The sequence below is a fragment of the Haliotis cracherodii genome, unplaced genomic scaffold, assembly GCF_022045235.1.
Source record: "Haliotis cracherodii isolate W230 unplaced genomic scaffold, xgHalCrac1.p SCAF_17, whole genome shotgun sequence".
In the NCBI taxonomy this organism is placed as follows: domain Eukaryota; kingdom Metazoa; phylum Mollusca; class Gastropoda; order Lepetellida; family Haliotidae; genus Haliotis; species Haliotis cracherodii.
The window spans coordinates 21,466,704-21,486,846 of NW_027266272.1; the positions used below are offsets into that span (position 1 = coordinate 21,466,704).

Sequence of the window (20,143 nt, forward strand, 5' to 3'; positions counted from 1 at the left end):
CTGTTATCATAATAGGAAGGAAAATATTATCTAGCATTCGAAAATTCACTTCCTTTTCCAAGAACACAAGACACTGATAATCTCACTTCATAACTTACGTCAAGAATCGTCATGAATGTAGCGTTTTCTGCAGTGTTCTGGTACGCCACCTATAGTCCAGTCACATTGCGTCAAGGGGCTTAACAAGGGCTCTCAACATTGACCCATGTTTGGAATCGAACCCGACCTCTGACGTGACAGGCTAACGCTCTAGCGGCTGGTTCACCCATCGGCGTGAATAGAATCTCAACACAAAGTCACACGCAGTACAAAGTAACGTTCACCTCATGTCACGTGCCACAAGTAAAAAAATACATATGGAGGATTTTGTGTTTAAATTTAATTTCACGATATCTTTCACATAAATGTTTTGAAGCAATTACTGAATGCATAACACACACACACGCACACGCACACACACACACACACACACACACACACACACACACACACACACACACACACACACCTAACTGTGATTATAAACAGTTTATAGACTAAGCTTGCAGGAAATGATCACTGCGCTTGGCTTATTGTAACTAGAAACAGAGGAGTACAACAGATATGCCTTGTGCACGTGGGCCTAGGTCTTTGATTGAAGAATAATAATATCTGCCATTCGAAAATTCGCTTCCTTTTCCAGGAACACAAGACATTGATTATCTCCCTTCATAACTGACGTCAGGAATCGTCCTCAGTGTAGCGTTTACTTGAACGCACGTCAATTATGGTATCCATTGCGTGAATCTGGCTCGGCTCAAACCTATATCTATTGACATGTGTCGGGGCGGATTACGTGAATTACAGCATCCGTGTCTGTGGAAAAGACAAATCATTCAGATGCTAGTCTAAACTACACTTATACCAAACGTTGTTATCCATCAGTGTTTCCGGAATCCGGAATGTTCTGGGAGAAAGCCTGCTCAAAGATGTCACGCATCGACGTAATTGCTTTCATTTTCGCCATGTTAGGATCGGGGTTCAGGCAAAAAAATAGACATTATGGGAGATTTGAGGAAATGTGTCTTGGAATGTCTCCCTCCATCAGCACTAATATGAATTTGCAGCTGTTAAACATTCAATATATAAACATACTGCTCCTACGGCTGTGCCAAAATGTATTTCTTTGGCCGTCAGTATATATTTCTATCTTTGGAAACAGCAAAGAAGTGTCATTACTGACGTATATTTTTCAATGACTGTGAATTCAAATAGAAATACCAATGGAATATATTGTTATATCGATAAGGTTAGAAGGATAAAAGTCATATAGCAATGATACCGGTGAGTCTTGGTGGGCGGTTGTTCTGGAGAGGCTTGGATCCGATACCTGGGTCACATTGTCCCGATGGCTTAGAGCAACAGAAAAACAAAAACACACTCAGCGAGCGAGCGAGTATGGTTTTACGCCGCTTTTAGAAATACTGTAACAATATCACGGCGGGGGACACCAGAAATGGGCTTCACACATTGAAACCATGTCGGGAATCTTCGGTGGGTCTTCGGTGTGACGAGTGAACGCTTTAGCCACTAGGCTACCCGACCGACCCTCACATTCAGCAGCGTGGTAGGTTTGAATAAAAGCATCCCAAAGTGATGCAAGTCAAAGAAACTTACCACTTCGGTGAAACCCATGAGCACGGGGAAGGTACTGACAAACCCAGAAATATAATCGGGGCGAACCAGTATTCGAACCAACAACCATAGGTTTCTGGTGTTCTCAATGGACGTAAGTCTGCACAGCGCCAGTCGCCGTTTAAATTTCCTTGCACATTATTAACATTGGAATTCTCGTAGATCCTGGTAAAAAAAGAAATTCGTACGCTTTGCCCATAAAAATCTTCATATATGCTAAAGGCCTACCATACAGAAACATCGCTCAACCAGTAAGCGACTTCAACATCGTCATAGCATATGCATGTATAATGTGACATCCCTGAGTCAGCTCCAGACAGTTCTGACCAGGCCATTATGACCTCAAGACTCGTTCCATATTCTAGATTTTCCGATGTAACTCGGTGACAGATTCAGAGCCCCCCGGGCCTGCTAACACCCAGGGCCAACAGGTTCATGATTGTTTACACAGTCTATTGTACGGAACGCAGAAGAAATTAAGCAACTTTACGTGTCATGAATATGGTAATCTCTTTCCGTGTTAACCACTTTGAGGCTTCACGTTTGAACCACCAAATTATCTAATTTGGTTAGCCATACGTCTTCATTTGAATAGACAGACATCAGAGGCAGGTGGTCCTGAGATAGATCCAACGGAGGAACAATGTGAAGGTCACGCTACATCTGACGGGGAATTTGAAGGTTAAGAGGAAGGGAGGAGGGAAGGGAGGGGGGGGGGGGGGGGGGGGATGGACACTGAAGGTTACTGAGATCCGGGACCAGACGCCCAGTTCGTCTGAATGGATGTAGAGAATGATGGTGGTGTAAGGGTCGTTACAGTAAGTGGACACATAAACCAACCGCGTCGATCGCCAGTCGTTATGCTGAATGAAAGGGGGTGTTGGTGTGGGCGTGGCTCTAGGGTCTGGTTTGTAACAGGCACTGCGCGAACACTACTGTAATTAACCGATGCCTAGAAACGCCATCCTTCCCACTCAATAAAAACATATGGTGTATGTAGCAGTAGCCCCAATCGTCTTACTGAATGAGGACGCTTTATGGCATTGGTGGTTCTGTAACCACTACACTTTGAAAGTGCTGTTTGTAACACTGAAAGATTGATTGAGTGAGTATGGTTTTACGCCGCTTTTAGCAATATTCCAGCAATATCACGGCGGGGGACACCAGAAATGGGTTTCACACAATGTACCCATGTCGGGAATCGAACCCAGGTCTTCGGCGTGACGAGCGAACGCTTTAACCACTGGGCTACCCGACCGCCCCGTAACACTGAACGAAGCTCCTACGAGGGGGCGCGGTATGTCGATCGCTAAAGTCATTTGACAAGTGCAATAAAGATAACGCGGTTGTATTTAACCAAATGTGTGTCATTAATCTCACAAAGCACCAGGTCTGGATCGAGATAAAGTTATTTTAATCTCCAAATGTCCTTCCTTGAGGGGTGCCAGAGTGGTCTTTTGTAAAGACGGGGCAATAGTATTACTCAAATAAGCCACGTGTCTGTCAACGCGTCATCTTGATGACAGGTATGAACTGACATACAGAGTTACAAAATAGTATTACGTAAACATGATTAGGGCCGGTAACAGAAAACCGTAAGGCCTTACCAGGTATTAATACGATATCGAAGTATGTACACAGACGCTATCTGACGTGGATCTGTTGCAGTAGACAGCAACCCAATGACACTTTATACATGTTTAAATTTAACCTGGAAGGATTTAAGAGAGTGAATTGTGGCATCGTAAAACATAAAAGTAAGTGTACTTAACACCACACTTGAACATAAAGCTAAGATAAGACAGTGGTATCGAGAAGAGTCTTAGAAACGGGCACAACAGAGAAGGGTCGTACAGAATTTACACCTACCCGTGAGCGGCATTAGGGTAATTATTCAATATTTAATAATTAAATTTTCGTTGTGTTCATTGAAATTCCTGCATTTTGATTAGATGAATTGGTTACGTGTTATTGCTTTCATTTCCCAATGAATGTAAAAAAATAAGCCACGCCAACCCAGGCGCACTATTTCTATTACTGCGGGGACCGCCTCCGTGGTCTAGTTGTAGAGCGTCCGCCCGGAAAGCGGAAGGTCCGGGGTTCGATCCCCGGCCGCGTCATACCAAAAGACGTTACAAGATGGTACTTGTTGTTACCCTGTCTGGCGCTCGGCATTAAAGGGCTAAAACAAGGACTGGTCGGCTCGGAGTCAGTATACTGTGTCTGAGTGGGGTATTCATGTTAAACTGTGGCATGGTATCTCAGTGGGCAAGCACTATAAATCGGCATCAGTCCGGACTAGTACACGCAGCCACACAAACACACAAACGTACATGCACGTCGCTATATAAGTGCAATAAGCTTGGACGGGACGATAAACCCCATTTCACCTCATTTCACCTCTATTACTGCGGAATGTTTAGGAATCCCAATATTACAGTCGAAGGAATTCCCTTTCTGCTCACGTGTATAGTCATGCACAGGACATTTAGCGACATTCATGCATATTCATTGTCCAAACTACCCTTTGAAACAGAAGGCCTAGAATGAATGAAACAGCAAACGTGCAGGCTCGCTCAACTGTTTTTTCACGCTCGCCTCAGTTCAACTTTCATGTCTTCGGGTTTCATTTCCAACTAGCACTTTTCCAAGTGTGTTTTCAGGGAAGTAATGTTTAAATCTGGCGGTAACTGACCATGTTATCTGAAACAGCCGTCTTCTCCCTGACTATTTCTTTCGGTTCGTTACAGTCTGACTGTTGCAGTTGTCATCGCCTCTTGCCTTGATTGAGAGGCCCAATGAACATTGTTTTTGATCCTACTCTCCGTTGATTGGCTACTGACTGTGTAGGCGTGTCAAGTTGTGTGCATAAATTAAACGATCACCTGATCCATGTCACGCCACAGTACATATTCATACACCTGGAATGTTTATCAATCTCGTTATTTTTGTCTGTTTTGATATATACGACTGTTTTGGGTTAAACATGAAAATCATGATTTACGTTGTCGAATTTAATCATAAGCATTGACTGTGTATTTTTTCGATTCATTGAGGTATGAATCGAAAAATCGATGTGCAAACTTTGATAAGAATCCTCTACGTGGATTCATACAGTTTATACTCAGTCATGTCCAGTGGATGTGTTGAGATAAAAACATTCTCAATCGATACCTAGATTTGATCGTTCATGCGATACCGAACCCTATATTCCCTGATGGATAATAGTCATAAAATCTAAACGCAACTCATTTTTGAATCTATGTGTTTGAGTGAGTGAGTATTGATTTACCCCGCTTTTAGAAATATTCCAGCAATATCACGACAGGGGGCACGAGAAATGGGCTTCACACATTGTACCCATGTGGGGAATCGAACCCGGGTCTTCGGTGTAACGAGTGAACACTTTAACCACCAGGCTACTACACCGCCCCTTATGTGTTTGACACCACAGCTGTCGTTGTATGGTGAGTGAGGGAATGTTTGTGGCTGTCCGTGATATTACTGTTACAATATAGCGGCTTCTAAATAACCAAATCTGGACTGACGTGAATATTTAACCGCGACGTCAACGTTGACTGACACACATCAGCTAGGTCACATATTGGGATCACCCAAATATGCACGGTGTATTGGTGATCTGCCTCTGAACCCGTAAGGCATCTCGATGAATGAGTGAGTGAGTGAATTTGTTTGTTTGTTGTTTAACGCCGCATTCAGTAATATTCCGGCGATATGGCGGCTGTCTGAATAATCGAGTCTGGACCAGACAATCCAGTGATTGATATCATGAGGATCGATCTACGCATTTGGGATCGATGACATGCATCAATCAAATCAGCAAGCCTGACCACCCGATCCCGTTAGTCGCCCCTTACGACAAGCATAGTCGCCTTTATGGCAAGCATGGGTTGCTGAAGACCTATCCTACGCTGGATCTTCTCGGGTCGAGTGAGTGAGTGAGCTGATGAAGGAGGAAAGCCGAGGTGATGAAGGTCTTTGAAGATTGCCACATTGGCTAAACCCACGTGCACGATATGGCGCCGAAAAACAGGGCGAAGCGGGATTCGAACCCAAGATCAAATTTTCTGGCACGTCCAAGGGACTCAACTTTGCATAGTGAATAGTGTCAATGTATATTCATCTTAAAATGAACGTATGTTAAAGTAGCTATTGATTGTGTGTGTGTGTGCGTGTGTGCGTGCGTGCGTGCGTGCGTGCGTGCGTGCGTGCGTGCGTGCGTGCGTGCGTGCGTGTGTGTGTGTGTGTGTGTATAGTATACTCCGTATACTGACTCCGAGCCGACCAGTCCTTTAATGACGAGCGCCAGACAGGGTAACAACAAGTACCATCTTTTAAAGTCTTTTGGTATGACGCAGCCGGGGATCGAAATCCGGACATTCCGCTTTTCGGGCGGACACCACTAGGCCACGGAGGCGCAGATGTTTAGGCAAGAAGTAGACATCCCCACTCTTATGCACAGCCAGCTCCTGATGTAACGAGGTGTTAGTGTTCGAGTATTTGAGGTGACTAAAACGGACCTTATCTAAAACTTGACATGAACCCTAGACAGCTAGGCACCTGGTGTTGCGATTATGCTACGTAACGATACAGCTACAAGATTGTGTATAAAGAGGCAATGAGACACAACATTTATTACTGACAAAAACATTCTTATCTTTATATAACGATTAAAGGTTGTGTAGAAGTCCTTTTACAACACACAGTAGGCGGTGCACTTTGATACACGCCAACATTAGATGTCTCATTCAACACAAGGGGGAGACAGGTAAGATTTTAGTGGCAATAGATCAGTGATATATGGACAGTCGCCGCAGCACTGGGGGGGGGGGGGGGGGGGGGGTGTGCGTTGGGGTGGTGTAGGGTGGGATGGTGTGGGGTGGGCTGAGAGGATGAGCAAGGGGTGGACTTGTGTGATGGAGTGAATAAGAGAGCACAAATACTATGATCTGAAAACTTCAGTATTATATCCCTAAACATTAAACGCATTGGTATTCGTCGGCAATGCACGAGTGGCCCACTCGTCTTAGGCGCCGCGATTCGCTGTGCAGAGTTGCGTCCTTTGGGAATGCCAGAAATCTATGGTTGTGGGTTCGAATCCCGGTTCGCCCTAATTGTTTCTTGGCTTATCAGTACCATACCTGTGCACGTGGGTTTCACCGAAATAAATGTCCTGCTTCACTTCGGGATTTCTCCCCACATTAAGCTGACACGCCGTGATATAACTGGAATACTGTTAAAAGCGGCGTTAAACCCAGCTCACTCACTCACTCACTCACTCGTCGTACAATGGTCATCCTTGACAGAACCTGCAGAAGCCTTCATGTTGCGTTTCTATCATGCTTCAGTATAGAAGCGTTCCACTGACAAATATTTAGCCTATACCCTCATCTGTAAGTCTACATTATGGTGGATAAAAGAAGTAGCGTCTTTCTAATTTTCGTCCCTTCTCTTTCAAATTCGAAAAGCCGTATTGGAGCTGGTTTTGCATTACACATATAAGACTACAGGACTTTATTCAATAATTGATTCATTCACTGAAGTCTGGCATAGTTGACTAAGGGACTACTTTACCAGAACATGGGTATTAGGTCTGCCGAGGATGTCACGGTGACCTGTCACAGAGGTATAGGGCTTAATCAATCATACCAAATAATGAGAAAAAAAAACAAACGCAGAAAAGATTTCGATGTTGCTCCAATGAATATTTTTGCAGAGTGGTTATGAGTAAATTCATATTCATAAGCCTGTTTATATAATTAAAGTTAATTAATTGACTCAATATAAATACCAGTATTCTGAATATCTTACCGTAACCCGAGGCTGTTAACCTTCTGGCGCCTTACATGCGGCTTGGGTTGTTTACTCCCCAGGGAGTTGAGAATGAAAATCGTGAACACTGATCCGTTGACGGGTGCAACAATGTAGCGCATTGAGCAGGCATTAGGGCGTGTATTTGACGCGTTTGGAATATGCATGTTACGTGTGAGATCCCTTAAACTATGAGACCCTGTGACTTATGTTAATAGTATGAAATAGACCCTTGAAGATTCCGGGGTAGAATAGGTCTTCAGCAATCCATGCTCGCCGTAAAAGGCGACTACCCACTACTTCCCCCTCCATCCTCACTAATTCCACTGGGGACACGGGTGGCCCATTCGTCTAAGGCGACGCGATTCGCTGTGCAGAGTTGCGTCTCTTGGGCACGCCAGAAACCTATGATTGTGGGTTCAAATCCAAGTTCGCCCCGATTATGTTTCTAGGTTTGTCAGCACCATACCCGTGCTCGTCGGTTTCACCGAAGTGGTAAACATCTGAGACCTGCATCACTTCGGGCTTTCCTTCCACATTAAGCTGACACGCCTTGATATAACTGGAATACTGTTAAAAGCGGCGTTAAACCCAACTCACTCACTCACTCACTCACTAATTCCACTCCATCCTCTCTACTTCCCCCTCTATCATTCCTTCAACTCCATCCTCCATACTTCCCTTCCATCATCCCTACTTCCCCTCCATCCTCACTATTCCCCCTCCATCCTCCCTACTTCCCGACCCGTGAAGATCTGGAATAGAATTGGTCTTCAGCAACCCATGCTTGCCATAAAAGGCAACTTTGCTTCTCGTAAAAGGCGACTAACGGGATCGGGTGGTCAGACTCGATTATTTTACAGACCGCCGCCATATAGCCGGAATATTGCTGAGTGCGGCGTTAAACAACAAACAAACATACAAATAGTATGAAATATGTAAGCTGAAAGGTCAGCTGAGGAAATTTCTCAGCCAATCTACATTCCACAGCTCCACATGACCTAACAACACTTGGTAACGGACACGCTTAGCATTCTTGAACAACAAGTCGTCATTAAAACAACATAATTATGCTGAAATGACAGCGATAACAACAGGTGTCGACAACGCTTCCACAGTGCTAAGCCGTTGTAAATAGCACCTTGTTCCTGTAGGCCAATATGTCGGCCGAAAACCGGATACATACACATGTAAATTACCCGCCAGCGACCCGGGACAAAAAGATCAGAACCATTAATTCATCCAGTTTATTCACAGTACTTATCTTTTTGGAATAAGTCCTGGTGTTTATTCTTTCGTTGGAACGTGCAAACTGTAACGAATATTATTGCAACAACTTATCACATTAGAAAAGCCATACATTTTGAAATAACGCTTTATTCAAATTGACACGAAAAATTTATTAATCAATTTTGGAATGTTTGACAGCTTGTATTTGAAACATAAAAACTGGGATAGTGAAATAAATATATTTACATATTTGGTCAAATTATTGAGCACATTCATTTATTCGCGAAACAGCGCGTTGTTTTTGTTGCCTGTAGTACACGTGTGCCAGTGGTTTGTCACGTGACCTATACACGACCAGTTTACATATTTGTCGTTGCTAAAATGCTTGCTTCATTATGACTCGCACATCTTTTTCATTCTTTTTTATTCGTGACACGTCTATTAGTAGTATATAGGTCACTGTAACCATAGCTATATAAATACAATAGACTAAAGTCTACATATCAGCATCAGTAAGTGTGTGTGTGTGTGTGGGGGGGGGGGGGGGGGGGGGGGGGGGGCGGGGGGCATTGGTGGTCCAGTTGTCCTGTGCCCCAATTCCGTGTGCAGAGTTGCGGCCCTTGGCGTGCTGGACCAACCATAGGAGGTGAGGTGAAATGGGGTTTAACGTCGCGTCCAAGATTATTGAACTTATATAGCGACGTGCATGTACGTGTGTGTGTTTGTGTGGCTGCTTGTACTAGTCCGGACTGATGCCGATTTGTAGTGCTAGCTCACTGAGATACCATGCCGCAGTTTAACATGAATACCCCACTCAGACACAGTATACTGACTCCGAGCCGACCAATCCTTGTTTAGCCCCTTAATGCCGAGCGCCAGACAGGGTAACAACAAGTACCATCTTTTAACGTCTTTTGGTATGACGCGGTCGGGGATCGAACCCCGGACCTTCCGCTCTCCGGGCGGACGCTCTACCACTAGACCACGGAGGCGGTCGGACGGAGCTAAGGTTCGCCTGGCGTAATGTTTCTTGGTTTGTCAGCACCACACCCGCATGTGGGATGTACCAAGGTTGTAAACGTCTAAGACATGCGTTCTCGGTGGTACTAAATCCAACTCATTCATTGGTGAATCGTAAATTTCTAAGAATTTCTAAGAATCTATTATCGAGTTTCTAACACTGAGTGAGTTCGGATTTACGCCACTATGTGTAGCGTGTCGGTTATATCACGGCGTGTCAGTTTAAAGTGTTGGGTAAACCCAAACTACAGGCAGGTCGTAGGGATCCACAGCTTTGTTGAAACTCCAGTAACGGTATATATGATGCCGACAAACCAATACTCATTAGAAATTCTTACCTGGGATTCAAACAGATTAGTGTGTGTTGCATGTGTAAGTGTTTCAAGAGTAAGTGTTTCATGAGTAAGTGTTGCATGTGTAAGTGTTTCATGTGTAAGGGTTTATGTGTAAGTGTTTCATATGTAAGGGTTTATGTGTAAGTGTTTCATGTGTAAGGATTTATATGTAAGTGTTTCATGTGTAAGGGTTTATGTGTAAGTGTTTCATGTGTTTGTGTTTCATGTGTATGTGTTGCATGTGTAAGTGTTTCATGTGTAAGGGTTTATGTGTAAGTGTTTCATGTGTTAGTGTTTCATGTGTAAGTGTTGCATGAGTAAGTGTTTCATGAGTAGGTGTTTCATGTTTAAGTGTTTCATGTGTAAGTGTTGCATGTGTAAGTGTTTCATGTGTAAGAGTTGCATGTGTAAGTGTTTCATGTGTAAGTGTTTATGTGTAAGTGTTGCATGTGTAAGTGTTGCATGTGTAAGTGTTTCATGTGTAAATGTATCATGTGTAAGTGTTTCATGAGTAAGTGTTTATGTGTAAGTGTTTCATTGTAAGTGTTTCATGAGTAAGTGTTTATGTGTAAGTGTTTCATGTGTAAGTGTTTCATGAGTAAGTGTTTCATGTGTAAGTGTTTCATGAGTAAGTGTTGCATGTGTAAGTGTTTCATGAGTAAGTGTTTCATGAGTAAGTGTTTCATGTGTAAGTGTTTCACGTGTAAGTGTTGCATGTGTAAGTGTTTCATGAGTAAGTGTTTCATGAGTAAGTGTTTATGTGTAAGTGTTTCATGTGTAAGTGTTGCATGTGTAAGTGTTTCATGAGTAAGTGTTTCATGTGGAGGTGTTTCATGTGTAAGTGTTTCATGTGTTAGTGTTTCATGAGTAAGTGTTTCATGTGTAAGTGTTTCACGTGTAAGTGTTGCATGTGTAAGTGTTGCATGTGTAAGTGTTTCATGTGTTAGTGTTTCATGAGTAAGTGTTTCATGTGTAAGTGTTCCATATCTAAGTGTTGCATGTGTAAGTGTTTCATGAGTAAGTGTTTCACGTGTAAGTGTTTCATGTGTAAGTGTTTCACGTGTTTCATGTGTAAGTACTTCATGTGTTGGTGTTTCATGTGTATTTCATGTGTAATTGCTTCATACTTCATGTGTAAGTTTTTCAAGTGTGTTTCATGTGTAAGCATCTAATATTTCATGTGTAAGTATTTCCTGTGTAAGCATTTCATATTTCATGCGTAGGTGTTTCATGTGTAAGTGTTTCACGTGTTTCATGTGTAAGTACTTTATGTGTTGGTGTTTCATGTGTATTTCATGTGTAAGTGTTTCATGTTTCACGTATCATTGTCTCATGTGTAAGTATTTCATGTGCGGTTCATGTGTAAGCATTTAGAAAGAGCCTATATTTCAAGCGGTGTAAAGTCACTGTTATACGGTAACATCACCAATGATTGTATACACAATAAAACCTTGTTAATCGGACTATACCGTTCATGATACAATCATCCAGATTAACGAATTTCTGCATTCCTGAATAATGCAGGCCCAGTAATGTTGCCTTTGACTGAAACATGACGTTACCAGGTTGTCCGGATTGCGAGGTTTCCAGATTAACGGGGGCCGAACTAACGCGATTCTACTGTGTAATCAGCAACACCATCCACAGCAAACCCCAGGCTGTGACCATTATCTGCAGCAGCTTTTAAACATCTTCCTGTAAGCTGCTGCTAGTACAAAACCACATTGACCCGTCATTTGTCTTGTTTGCGAATGTCACATTCCGGCCATAATAACGGAATTCAATTTCAAATCGTTATTACGTTAACTGTTAGTTATAACTACTAATCACGGTGTCCAGATGGCCCAGGTTCTATTGTGGAGAGTCTGATGATGTCTCCAGATGTCCACTAATTAAGCATACTCCGGGGAATGCCGAGCGCTCTGAACACTTAGCACCAATCCCTAAGCGATGTGGGTATGTGGTAAGTAAAAAGGCTTTGAGGCTCCCGATAGAGTCGAATATGTCAGTCATTACAACGTTTGCGCTAAATTGTTTGATCTCTGTGTCAATATCAACAAGTTATTCAATCTTGCATATTCGATTATTTAGTTTTAGTTTAATGTTCCTCCAGCGTAAAACAACATTCATTCAACTATGCTGCCATTCACTTGGCAGTAACGGTTGTCATGAAGTTGCAATATATCAGACTGCCAATCACTGCAGACTGCTGACTGACATTGAGAGAGTACCCGGGTTTGCTACCAGGAATACAGCCCTTCTAACAATCTGGGTAATGCAGAAGACTGAAATGTTGGAGAGTCTTCACATTCTCCGAAAAGGTCTGGGTGGGCTTCCTGGGAGAAGTCCCATTCGCTGTCTGGCCTAACCAGTCTACCTGTGCCTGAATCACTCCAACCCTCTTGTTTCAATTATTTATTTTAATATGTACATGATGATGATGATGATGATGATGATGATGATGATGATGACGATGATAATGCTGATATTTAGCACTTGAGGTGAAATGGGGTTTGACGTAGCGTTGAAGATTATTGCACTTGTGTGTGTCTGTTTACACTACTCCGGACTATCGCCGGTTTTAAAGCGTGTGTTTTATAGCCCACTGAGATACCATGCCGTTGTTTAACATGAATACCCAACTCAGAAACAGTATACTGACTCCGAGCTGATCAGTCCTTGTCTTAACACCTTAATGCCGAGCGCCATGCAGGGAAACAACAAGAACGATCCTCTAACCTCTTTTGGTATGACGCTCGACTGAACGTTATCTGTGTAGAGTCAGGAATTGTTTTCTGAAGCAGATTTCACATCTCCAAAGTGAACAAAGCCTAGAATCACGTGTACCAAGCACACTCGTGGCCTGTTTTGGCCACGCCCACTCAACTCTGCGCGTGAAGAGGCAGGCCCACGTAGGTGACCACATCTTGAATCCGACACCCTGTGAATGACGAGGCTACCCAAAATTTTGACCCCGGTGCATAACCAAAAGCGTTTGTTAACAGGACTTAAAAATACAAATCATATTTGAGACGGGGACAACCTTAGGATTGGTCACGAGAGACAAGAAATGTATTTCAGCATGTCCTTGGATATAGACTAAATACCACCGTGTCCATGTTATAAACATTGAAAATAGCGCATATTTTATGAGTTGAGCTGGTGAAACGTAAAGTTATACATTGTTGTAACACTATCCGCCACACATACCTCACATGAATCAGAGATGAATATCTTGGAAATCCATACAAATAGATAAATATCTAATATAATACTATATGATATCGGTATTTACTGGCAAATATCCAATGTGATACTAAATGTATATTATACTGTTTTTCAATGACAAATATCCAATAGGATACTATATTATACCGTTATTAAATGGCAAATATCCAGGATGATACTATATTACACCGTTATTCAATGACAAATATCCAATATGATACTATATTATACTGTTATTCAATGACAATTATCAAGTATGATACAATATTATACCGTTATTCAATGACAAATATCCAATGGGATAATATATTATACCGTTATTCAATGACAAATATCCAATATGATACTATATTTTCAGTTATTCAATGACAAATATCCAATATGATACTATATTATACCGTTATTCAATGACAAATATCCAGTAAGATACTATATTATACAGTTATTCAATGACAAACATCCAATATGATACTATATTATACCGTTATTTAATGACAAATATCCAATAGGATACTATATTATCCCGTTATTCAATGACAAATATCTAATATGATACTATATTATACCGTTATTCAAAGACAAATATCCAATATGATACTATATTATACAGTTATTCAATGACAAATGTCAAATATGATACTATATTATACCGATATTCAATGACAAATATCCAATAGGATACCATATGATACCGTTATTCAATGACAAATATCCAATTTACTATATTACACCGTTATTCAATGACAAATATCCAATATGATACTATATCATACCGTTATTCAATGACAAATATCCAGTATGAGGTGAAAGCTCAGGTTATGACTTGCCCCGGGGCCTGATTCTATAAAGAGGGCTATGATAAAGTATGGGCGTAATGACAGCAACTGTTACAATACGCCAGAGAACCAATAAACATCGCAGGTGATCTTGGTGTGACTGATTGACTTACTGTCAATTTAAAACTGTTGTTTCCGCTCATCCTATCCCTCCACGTCCATACACAATGGAAACACACAACAAGGTATAGGAGAGAGAGAGAGAGAGAGAGAGAGAGAGAGAGAGAGAGAGAGAGAGAGAGAGAGAGAGAGAGTAAAACCTGCAATCAAAGTTATGACATCAGAGCATTCACATGTTTATCCACATAGGCAGACAGTATCGCTACGCAAGCCAAAGCGGAGCCTTGCCTTGTTAACCGAGAACTTAGGTAGTGGCATGGATCGTTGTGAGAAGCTTTTGCTGTTCCCCAGAAAGATGCACAAGCTACTAATGAATAAAGCCCAGTCGGGGCTCGTCTGTTGTAAATCAGCGGACAATAATGTGTCCAGGTTGACCAAGCGTCTCATGAAATAACTGTCATGAGTTAATTTCGCGAAATAGATCTTTTCAAAATCCCATCCCAGATAAAAACTATAATGCATTCCAGTCAGTGATGTGTCAGATGTAAAATGTTTTGAGAAAAACACACAGATAGTGATTTGTTCCTGATAACGTTTTTTCTATTAATCTTCCCCATTCCCTTGATTTGAGTCTTGTCTATATGATGGAATGTGTCGCGATTGATGATCTGGGTGACTCACTCATCGCGCAACGAGGAGCAATACATCATGGTAGATATTTATCTAATGGGCAAGAGATGAAGACTCAGTTTATCGTGTCAGTGGAAGAGTGTCATCCTTATTCTACTGCCTCGAGACCTGTGGCCGGGGAAGAATGATTCAAGGTTTTGCACCCAGGGCTCACGTCAATACACAGGAAGGTGCAAGTGGGTACAAGGACGGCATCTTCCTGAGGAAAGGGAGTTAACTGACTTTAAAAGTCCAGGTTCCACCCTTGCCGAACTAGGCTGGAATTCCTGGGCTCGATCGTAGCGCCAACAGTGACTGTTACGAGTTAAATCCCTTCTATGCCTCTCCTATGGACCAATCAGATTCCACCTCTCGTATCACTTGCATTTGCTTCAAACAAAATGGCGGCCCTGTCAAGGCGATCTGATGGACAATCAAGATCTATATTGTGAGAAAACGGGTCTTATGCGAAGTGCTTAAATCATGTGAGCACCTTGATTAAAAACTTGAAAAGATTTGGAAAATATCTGTTGACAACGAGTTGGCGGTGCACATGCTGTGCAAATCCTGCAATCGACCGATATGTGCATGACAGTTTACGAACCGGATTTCGATTTCGGTGCGCGATTTTGATTGGACTATGCATAGGCTCGTTAGTCCAGCCAAAATCTTACTCCATAATCCTCTTACCTCGGGAAGATGGATATCGGAGAATGTGAATGCAGATTTGGGTTTGGTTTTAAGCTGCACTTAGCAATATTCCCAATATGTCATGGCGGTTTGTAAATCGTTTTTGGACCACGCAAACCAGCTGTTGAGACAATGAGCAACGACCTTCCCGTCGGGGCACGATAAGCAACCAACCCAGCCAGCGAGACAGACCACATGATTACCATATTGTGATAAGCAGCAAATTCCTGCATCACTCGTTCAATAAACCTTTTTTGATCAGTGAACTGTTTTCGGGCAGGGTGGTCGTGTAGTCTCACCTCCCCCTCTCTCTCCCCTTCCCTCCTTCGCCCCTCTCCTCATCTCCTTCCCTTCCCTCCTCTTCCCTACATTCTCTCTTTCTCTCTGATTTACAACAGACGAGCCCCGACTGGGCTTTATTCATTAGTAGCTTGTGCATCTTTCTGGGGAACAGCAAAAGCTTCTCACAACGATCCATGCCACTACCTAAGTTCTCGGTTAACAAGGCAAGGCTCCGCTTTGGCCTGCGTAGCGATACTGTCTGCCTATGTGGATAAACATGTGAATGCTCTGATGTCATAACTTTGATTGCAGGTTTTACACTCTCTCTCTCTCTCTCTCTCTCTCTCTCTCTCTCTCTCTCTCTCTCTCTCTCTCTCCGTGCCTCCCTCTCTCTATTTCCCTCGCTCGCTCTCAACAACAAAAGAAGAAGAAATAACTAATAATGCTTAATCGCTCAGTATGCTTTTCCGACGCGAATGCTGATTTAATATTTGAGTGAGTGACTGCGTGAGTGAGCTACATTTCGGTTTTTGCATGAAGGGTAATTCACCTGTATCACAGTATACCATCTCTTCGTGGGATTGATGAACGCAGACAATGGGAGCTTCTACGTTGCCTTTTCAACAAAATGGCGTAAAATGCACACCATGAGTTAAAATGGCGTTTGAAATTCGAAGTATAATTTTCATCGTTATCTACAAAATCACGACGCCGGTGAAACACCTGTTAACTACAAACAGTATCGCCTTCTGTTCAAACATGTCAAGCTGCTGCCTTGTGGAACTGGTTAGATGATTGTCTTTCTCTCGTTTTAATTGTTTTGTACTACAGTATTGGGGTGGCTGGAGGTTATCATGTATTCATGTCCTGTACAATGTACATATGCGTGCACAAACTAACAACATAATTTCCTGTTTAACATTATTGTTTGTTTCCCCAAAATGTTTGAATTCGACCTCCTGCTATGACGGTCAACACGACGAATGTTTATTCTTAGATCATATGGTCTTTTAATGTGTATATTTCTTCATGGTATATTAATAGTGTTGTTGAAAGATGAGCATTAATGTAAAAAAGTATAAACAATAACTTGACGTTCAATATATAGCAGCTTGCATTGAACATGATCAGAGGTAATTTAATGAGTTAAACACATTACTGTGAATAAGTGAGTTGAGTGAGTGAGTATGGTTTTTCGCCGCTTTTAGCAATATTCCAGCAATATCACGGCGGGGGACACCAGAAATGGGCTTCACACATTGTACCCATGTCGGGAATCGAACCCGGGTCTTCAGCGTGACGAGCGTACGCGTTAAACACTAGGCTACCCGACCGCCCCTGTGAATAAGTGAGTTTAAGAGAAATGAATAAGGGAGTGAATTTTGCGAGTGATTGTGTTGGTTTCAGTAAACTGCACTTTGAACAGTAGAGTAAGTCAGCTAAGACGGTAGACAGGCCTATTGTGTCGGCAGGTTTCAGACAATTATACTACCTGGTATAAAGCCACCAGCACGGGTATGGCGTGACAAACATAGAAATAGAAACATCGAGTTCACGATCATAGGATTCTTGCACGCCTAAGGGACGTAACTCCACTCTGCCTTGAGTACCCCCACTAAATTCTAGTTTTCGTCACCCCACCATGACCCCGCCCTAACGATATTAACTGACGGGCAAAAGTAAGTATACAATTGAAATTGGATTTGATCAACAAATTACAAACGGTATCAAAACGTCACTTAGCTGTCTGCAAACACTGCAAATTAAGGTCCAAAACACAACTTTTATACCTGTATTAAATACATCACCATATAGCCTATCTGCTTAGTGTACAGTACATCTGTGTACTCAAAAGAACCCACTCATCCGATGGTAGATGACCAGATGGTGGAAACACGAATAAGTACAGACACTCAAAACACAAGTGTCACAACTTGTATGTGCTGTCACTCTGGCAAGCGACTTAGTTCAAATGTGCCTCTGTTCACCCAGCAGGGAATGGGTACCTGATATGTCAGGTGGATGTAAAAACCTTCTAGCGCCCCTAGGTAGCTCAGGTTGTATACTCCACAGGGAGTTGAGAATGGTAACTGGAATGAAAACGGATCCACTGGTCGGGAACAAATAAAACCGCATTTGAGCAGATGCTAGTACCTTGATATCTGTGGTATACGTATATAAATGTGTATAATGGCATAATAATAACATGTTTATATGATGCTAAATATATTTTTTCAACCTGCATCCTCAACACCAGAGAGCACCCCTCCCTTCCCCCTCCCCCCACCACCAATGTTTCGTCATCCCCACCCCTTGTCCGGCGGTCGCCCCACTCGTTGGTATTACCGATAAATATGTCATTGTGATAGGCAAACATTCCTTAAGTCTTATCAGGCAGTAAATATCGCACCTAGTTCCAGTTTGACAGGGAGGGGCTCAGTCGTTAGCTGCGTGTGAACGAGGTGTTGGTCGGCGGTCGGCGCGCCGGACCAAGTCTGTTTAACTGTTGTTAAATCATTGACCAACTCTTTCATCTGCTACAGTAACTGCATCTAGTTCCGTACTGCGGTGACTGCATCTGCGCACCCTTGTAGATAAAGCGTTTGTTTGCTAGGTCTGTGTTTGTTTCCAATGGGAGGTTGGTAGGTTACGAAATGTGTTGTTTACAACGACGCACAGAAAAAATGTCAGGGTAAATGTACTAGATATAGAACACGTGATTTACTATCTAGATGTGTTTACAAACACGTAAATAACTACCCTTATGTAGGAGGTTAATCCTTACATTTATTTACATTCCCAACGTGATTGGTGACACATAACGAATTTCAAGTTTGCTTCCTATGTAATGGGTAACTTATTTACACCTTAAAAAATCGCTCAAAAAGATTACAGCTCTTAGGAATCTTATATTAACTTGAATCTCCGCATATATAATATGAAGTCGCTTCTGTTTTAGAATCCATATCGGTGAATACAAAAACTATATAGGACACTTCATACTTTCATCTGATGTGATACCGAACACTAATCCATTGGTTTCTGAGCATACCACCTTCGCGTTATGAAAATATTACGAGTCAGGGTCAATGGTAATAAAATATAATATTAAAAACTAATTCAAAACTTACTTCTCGGGTTGCTGTGCTCGATGTAGGCAGGACACTTAATGTGGGTCTTTTGTCCAGCGGGGGTGTCATCAAAACACCCGAAGCCGTCCCAGGTGCGGGGACAGTATTGTCCCTGGGGGTCGGGAGGGGGGAGACGGTTCTGGCGGTGACAGCACTTGAGGGCCGCATGGCAACAAGTCGTCCATCGTTCACAGTCCTCGGCATTCAAGGCCCCACATATGACATCAACCACGGTGTTGTTTTCTATGTCAGGTAAGAACGTCGTGCCGGACTGGAAACGCGAGCCATTCACAGCCACAAGTTCGGGTTTAGGGAGATTCGCCCTTAACTCGAACTGATCTCTGAATAGGTAGGAAAAACACATCGTACATGACCACACCTTGAAGGTGGGGAGGGGGAGAACCCCATACCTGTCCCGACACGACGTCACTGCCCCCTCCCCTGATGTAAACATACACGTGAAGAGCAGACCCCAGGACAAAACACCTCTCACTTGGAGCATCGCTGATGTTTTACAATGGTAATCCGATACAGAAAATCAGCTTTCTCTGACCACCTCATTCATGATTGCGAGTGAACGACAGCAACGACAGGGAACGTTGACGACTTTAATCAACTGGCTTTATCCGTCGCGCGTTTCCTTTGAATAATCAACTGGCAACGAATCGCAGCCGACCTCTCTCTCTCTCGGCTGAGCGCTGTCGGCGTGTTCAGCAGTGAGGTTTACAGTCACGCAGTAAATACATCATTTAACGGCGGAGCTTCATTGGCGGTAGCCTGAATAACCTCGAATCATAATGATATCCTCTTGTGTCATTCACAGAACATATAACAGCCACTTCGTCATGGTTCGACTCGTCGCTTTGTCTTAACACTCAAGAGACTGCCTGTTCAGCACTTTAAACTCCCATACCCATGCTTAATGGGACTTTCAGAACATTTGAACACATATTTCCACACGGAAGTTTTCTGTTAATGGATGTTCGTTTCCTTTACTATGAACAATGTCATTAAAAGTGAATGAGTTTTAATCGATGGCACTGTTGCAGAGCTTGTGATTGCGTGAAGAATGATGCAATATTCACGATATTAAACGTCATTCTGTGTTACTGCATCAGCATAACGGTACTCCAGATGACATTCGTCGTCGACTGTA

At 42.6% G+C, this 20,143-nt stretch overlaps 1 protein-coding gene across 1 annotated transcript in view; it reads right to left on the reverse strand.

Moving 5' to 3' along the window:
• LOC139464959 (calcitonin gene-related peptide type 1 receptor-like) overlaps positions 1 to 19,680 on the reverse strand; it is a 134,358-nt gene extending 114,678 nt beyond the window's left edge. Inside the window, exon 1 of the mRNA XM_071246590.1 lies at positions 18,988 to 19,680. Within this exon, the coding sequence (XP_071102691.1) occupies positions 18,988 to 19,489 (502 nt within the window). The 5' untranslated portion in view covers positions 19,490 to 19,680. The remainder of the gene's footprint in view (positions 1 to 18,987) is intronic.
• Between the last annotated feature and the right edge of the window lie 463 nt (positions 19,681 to 20,143).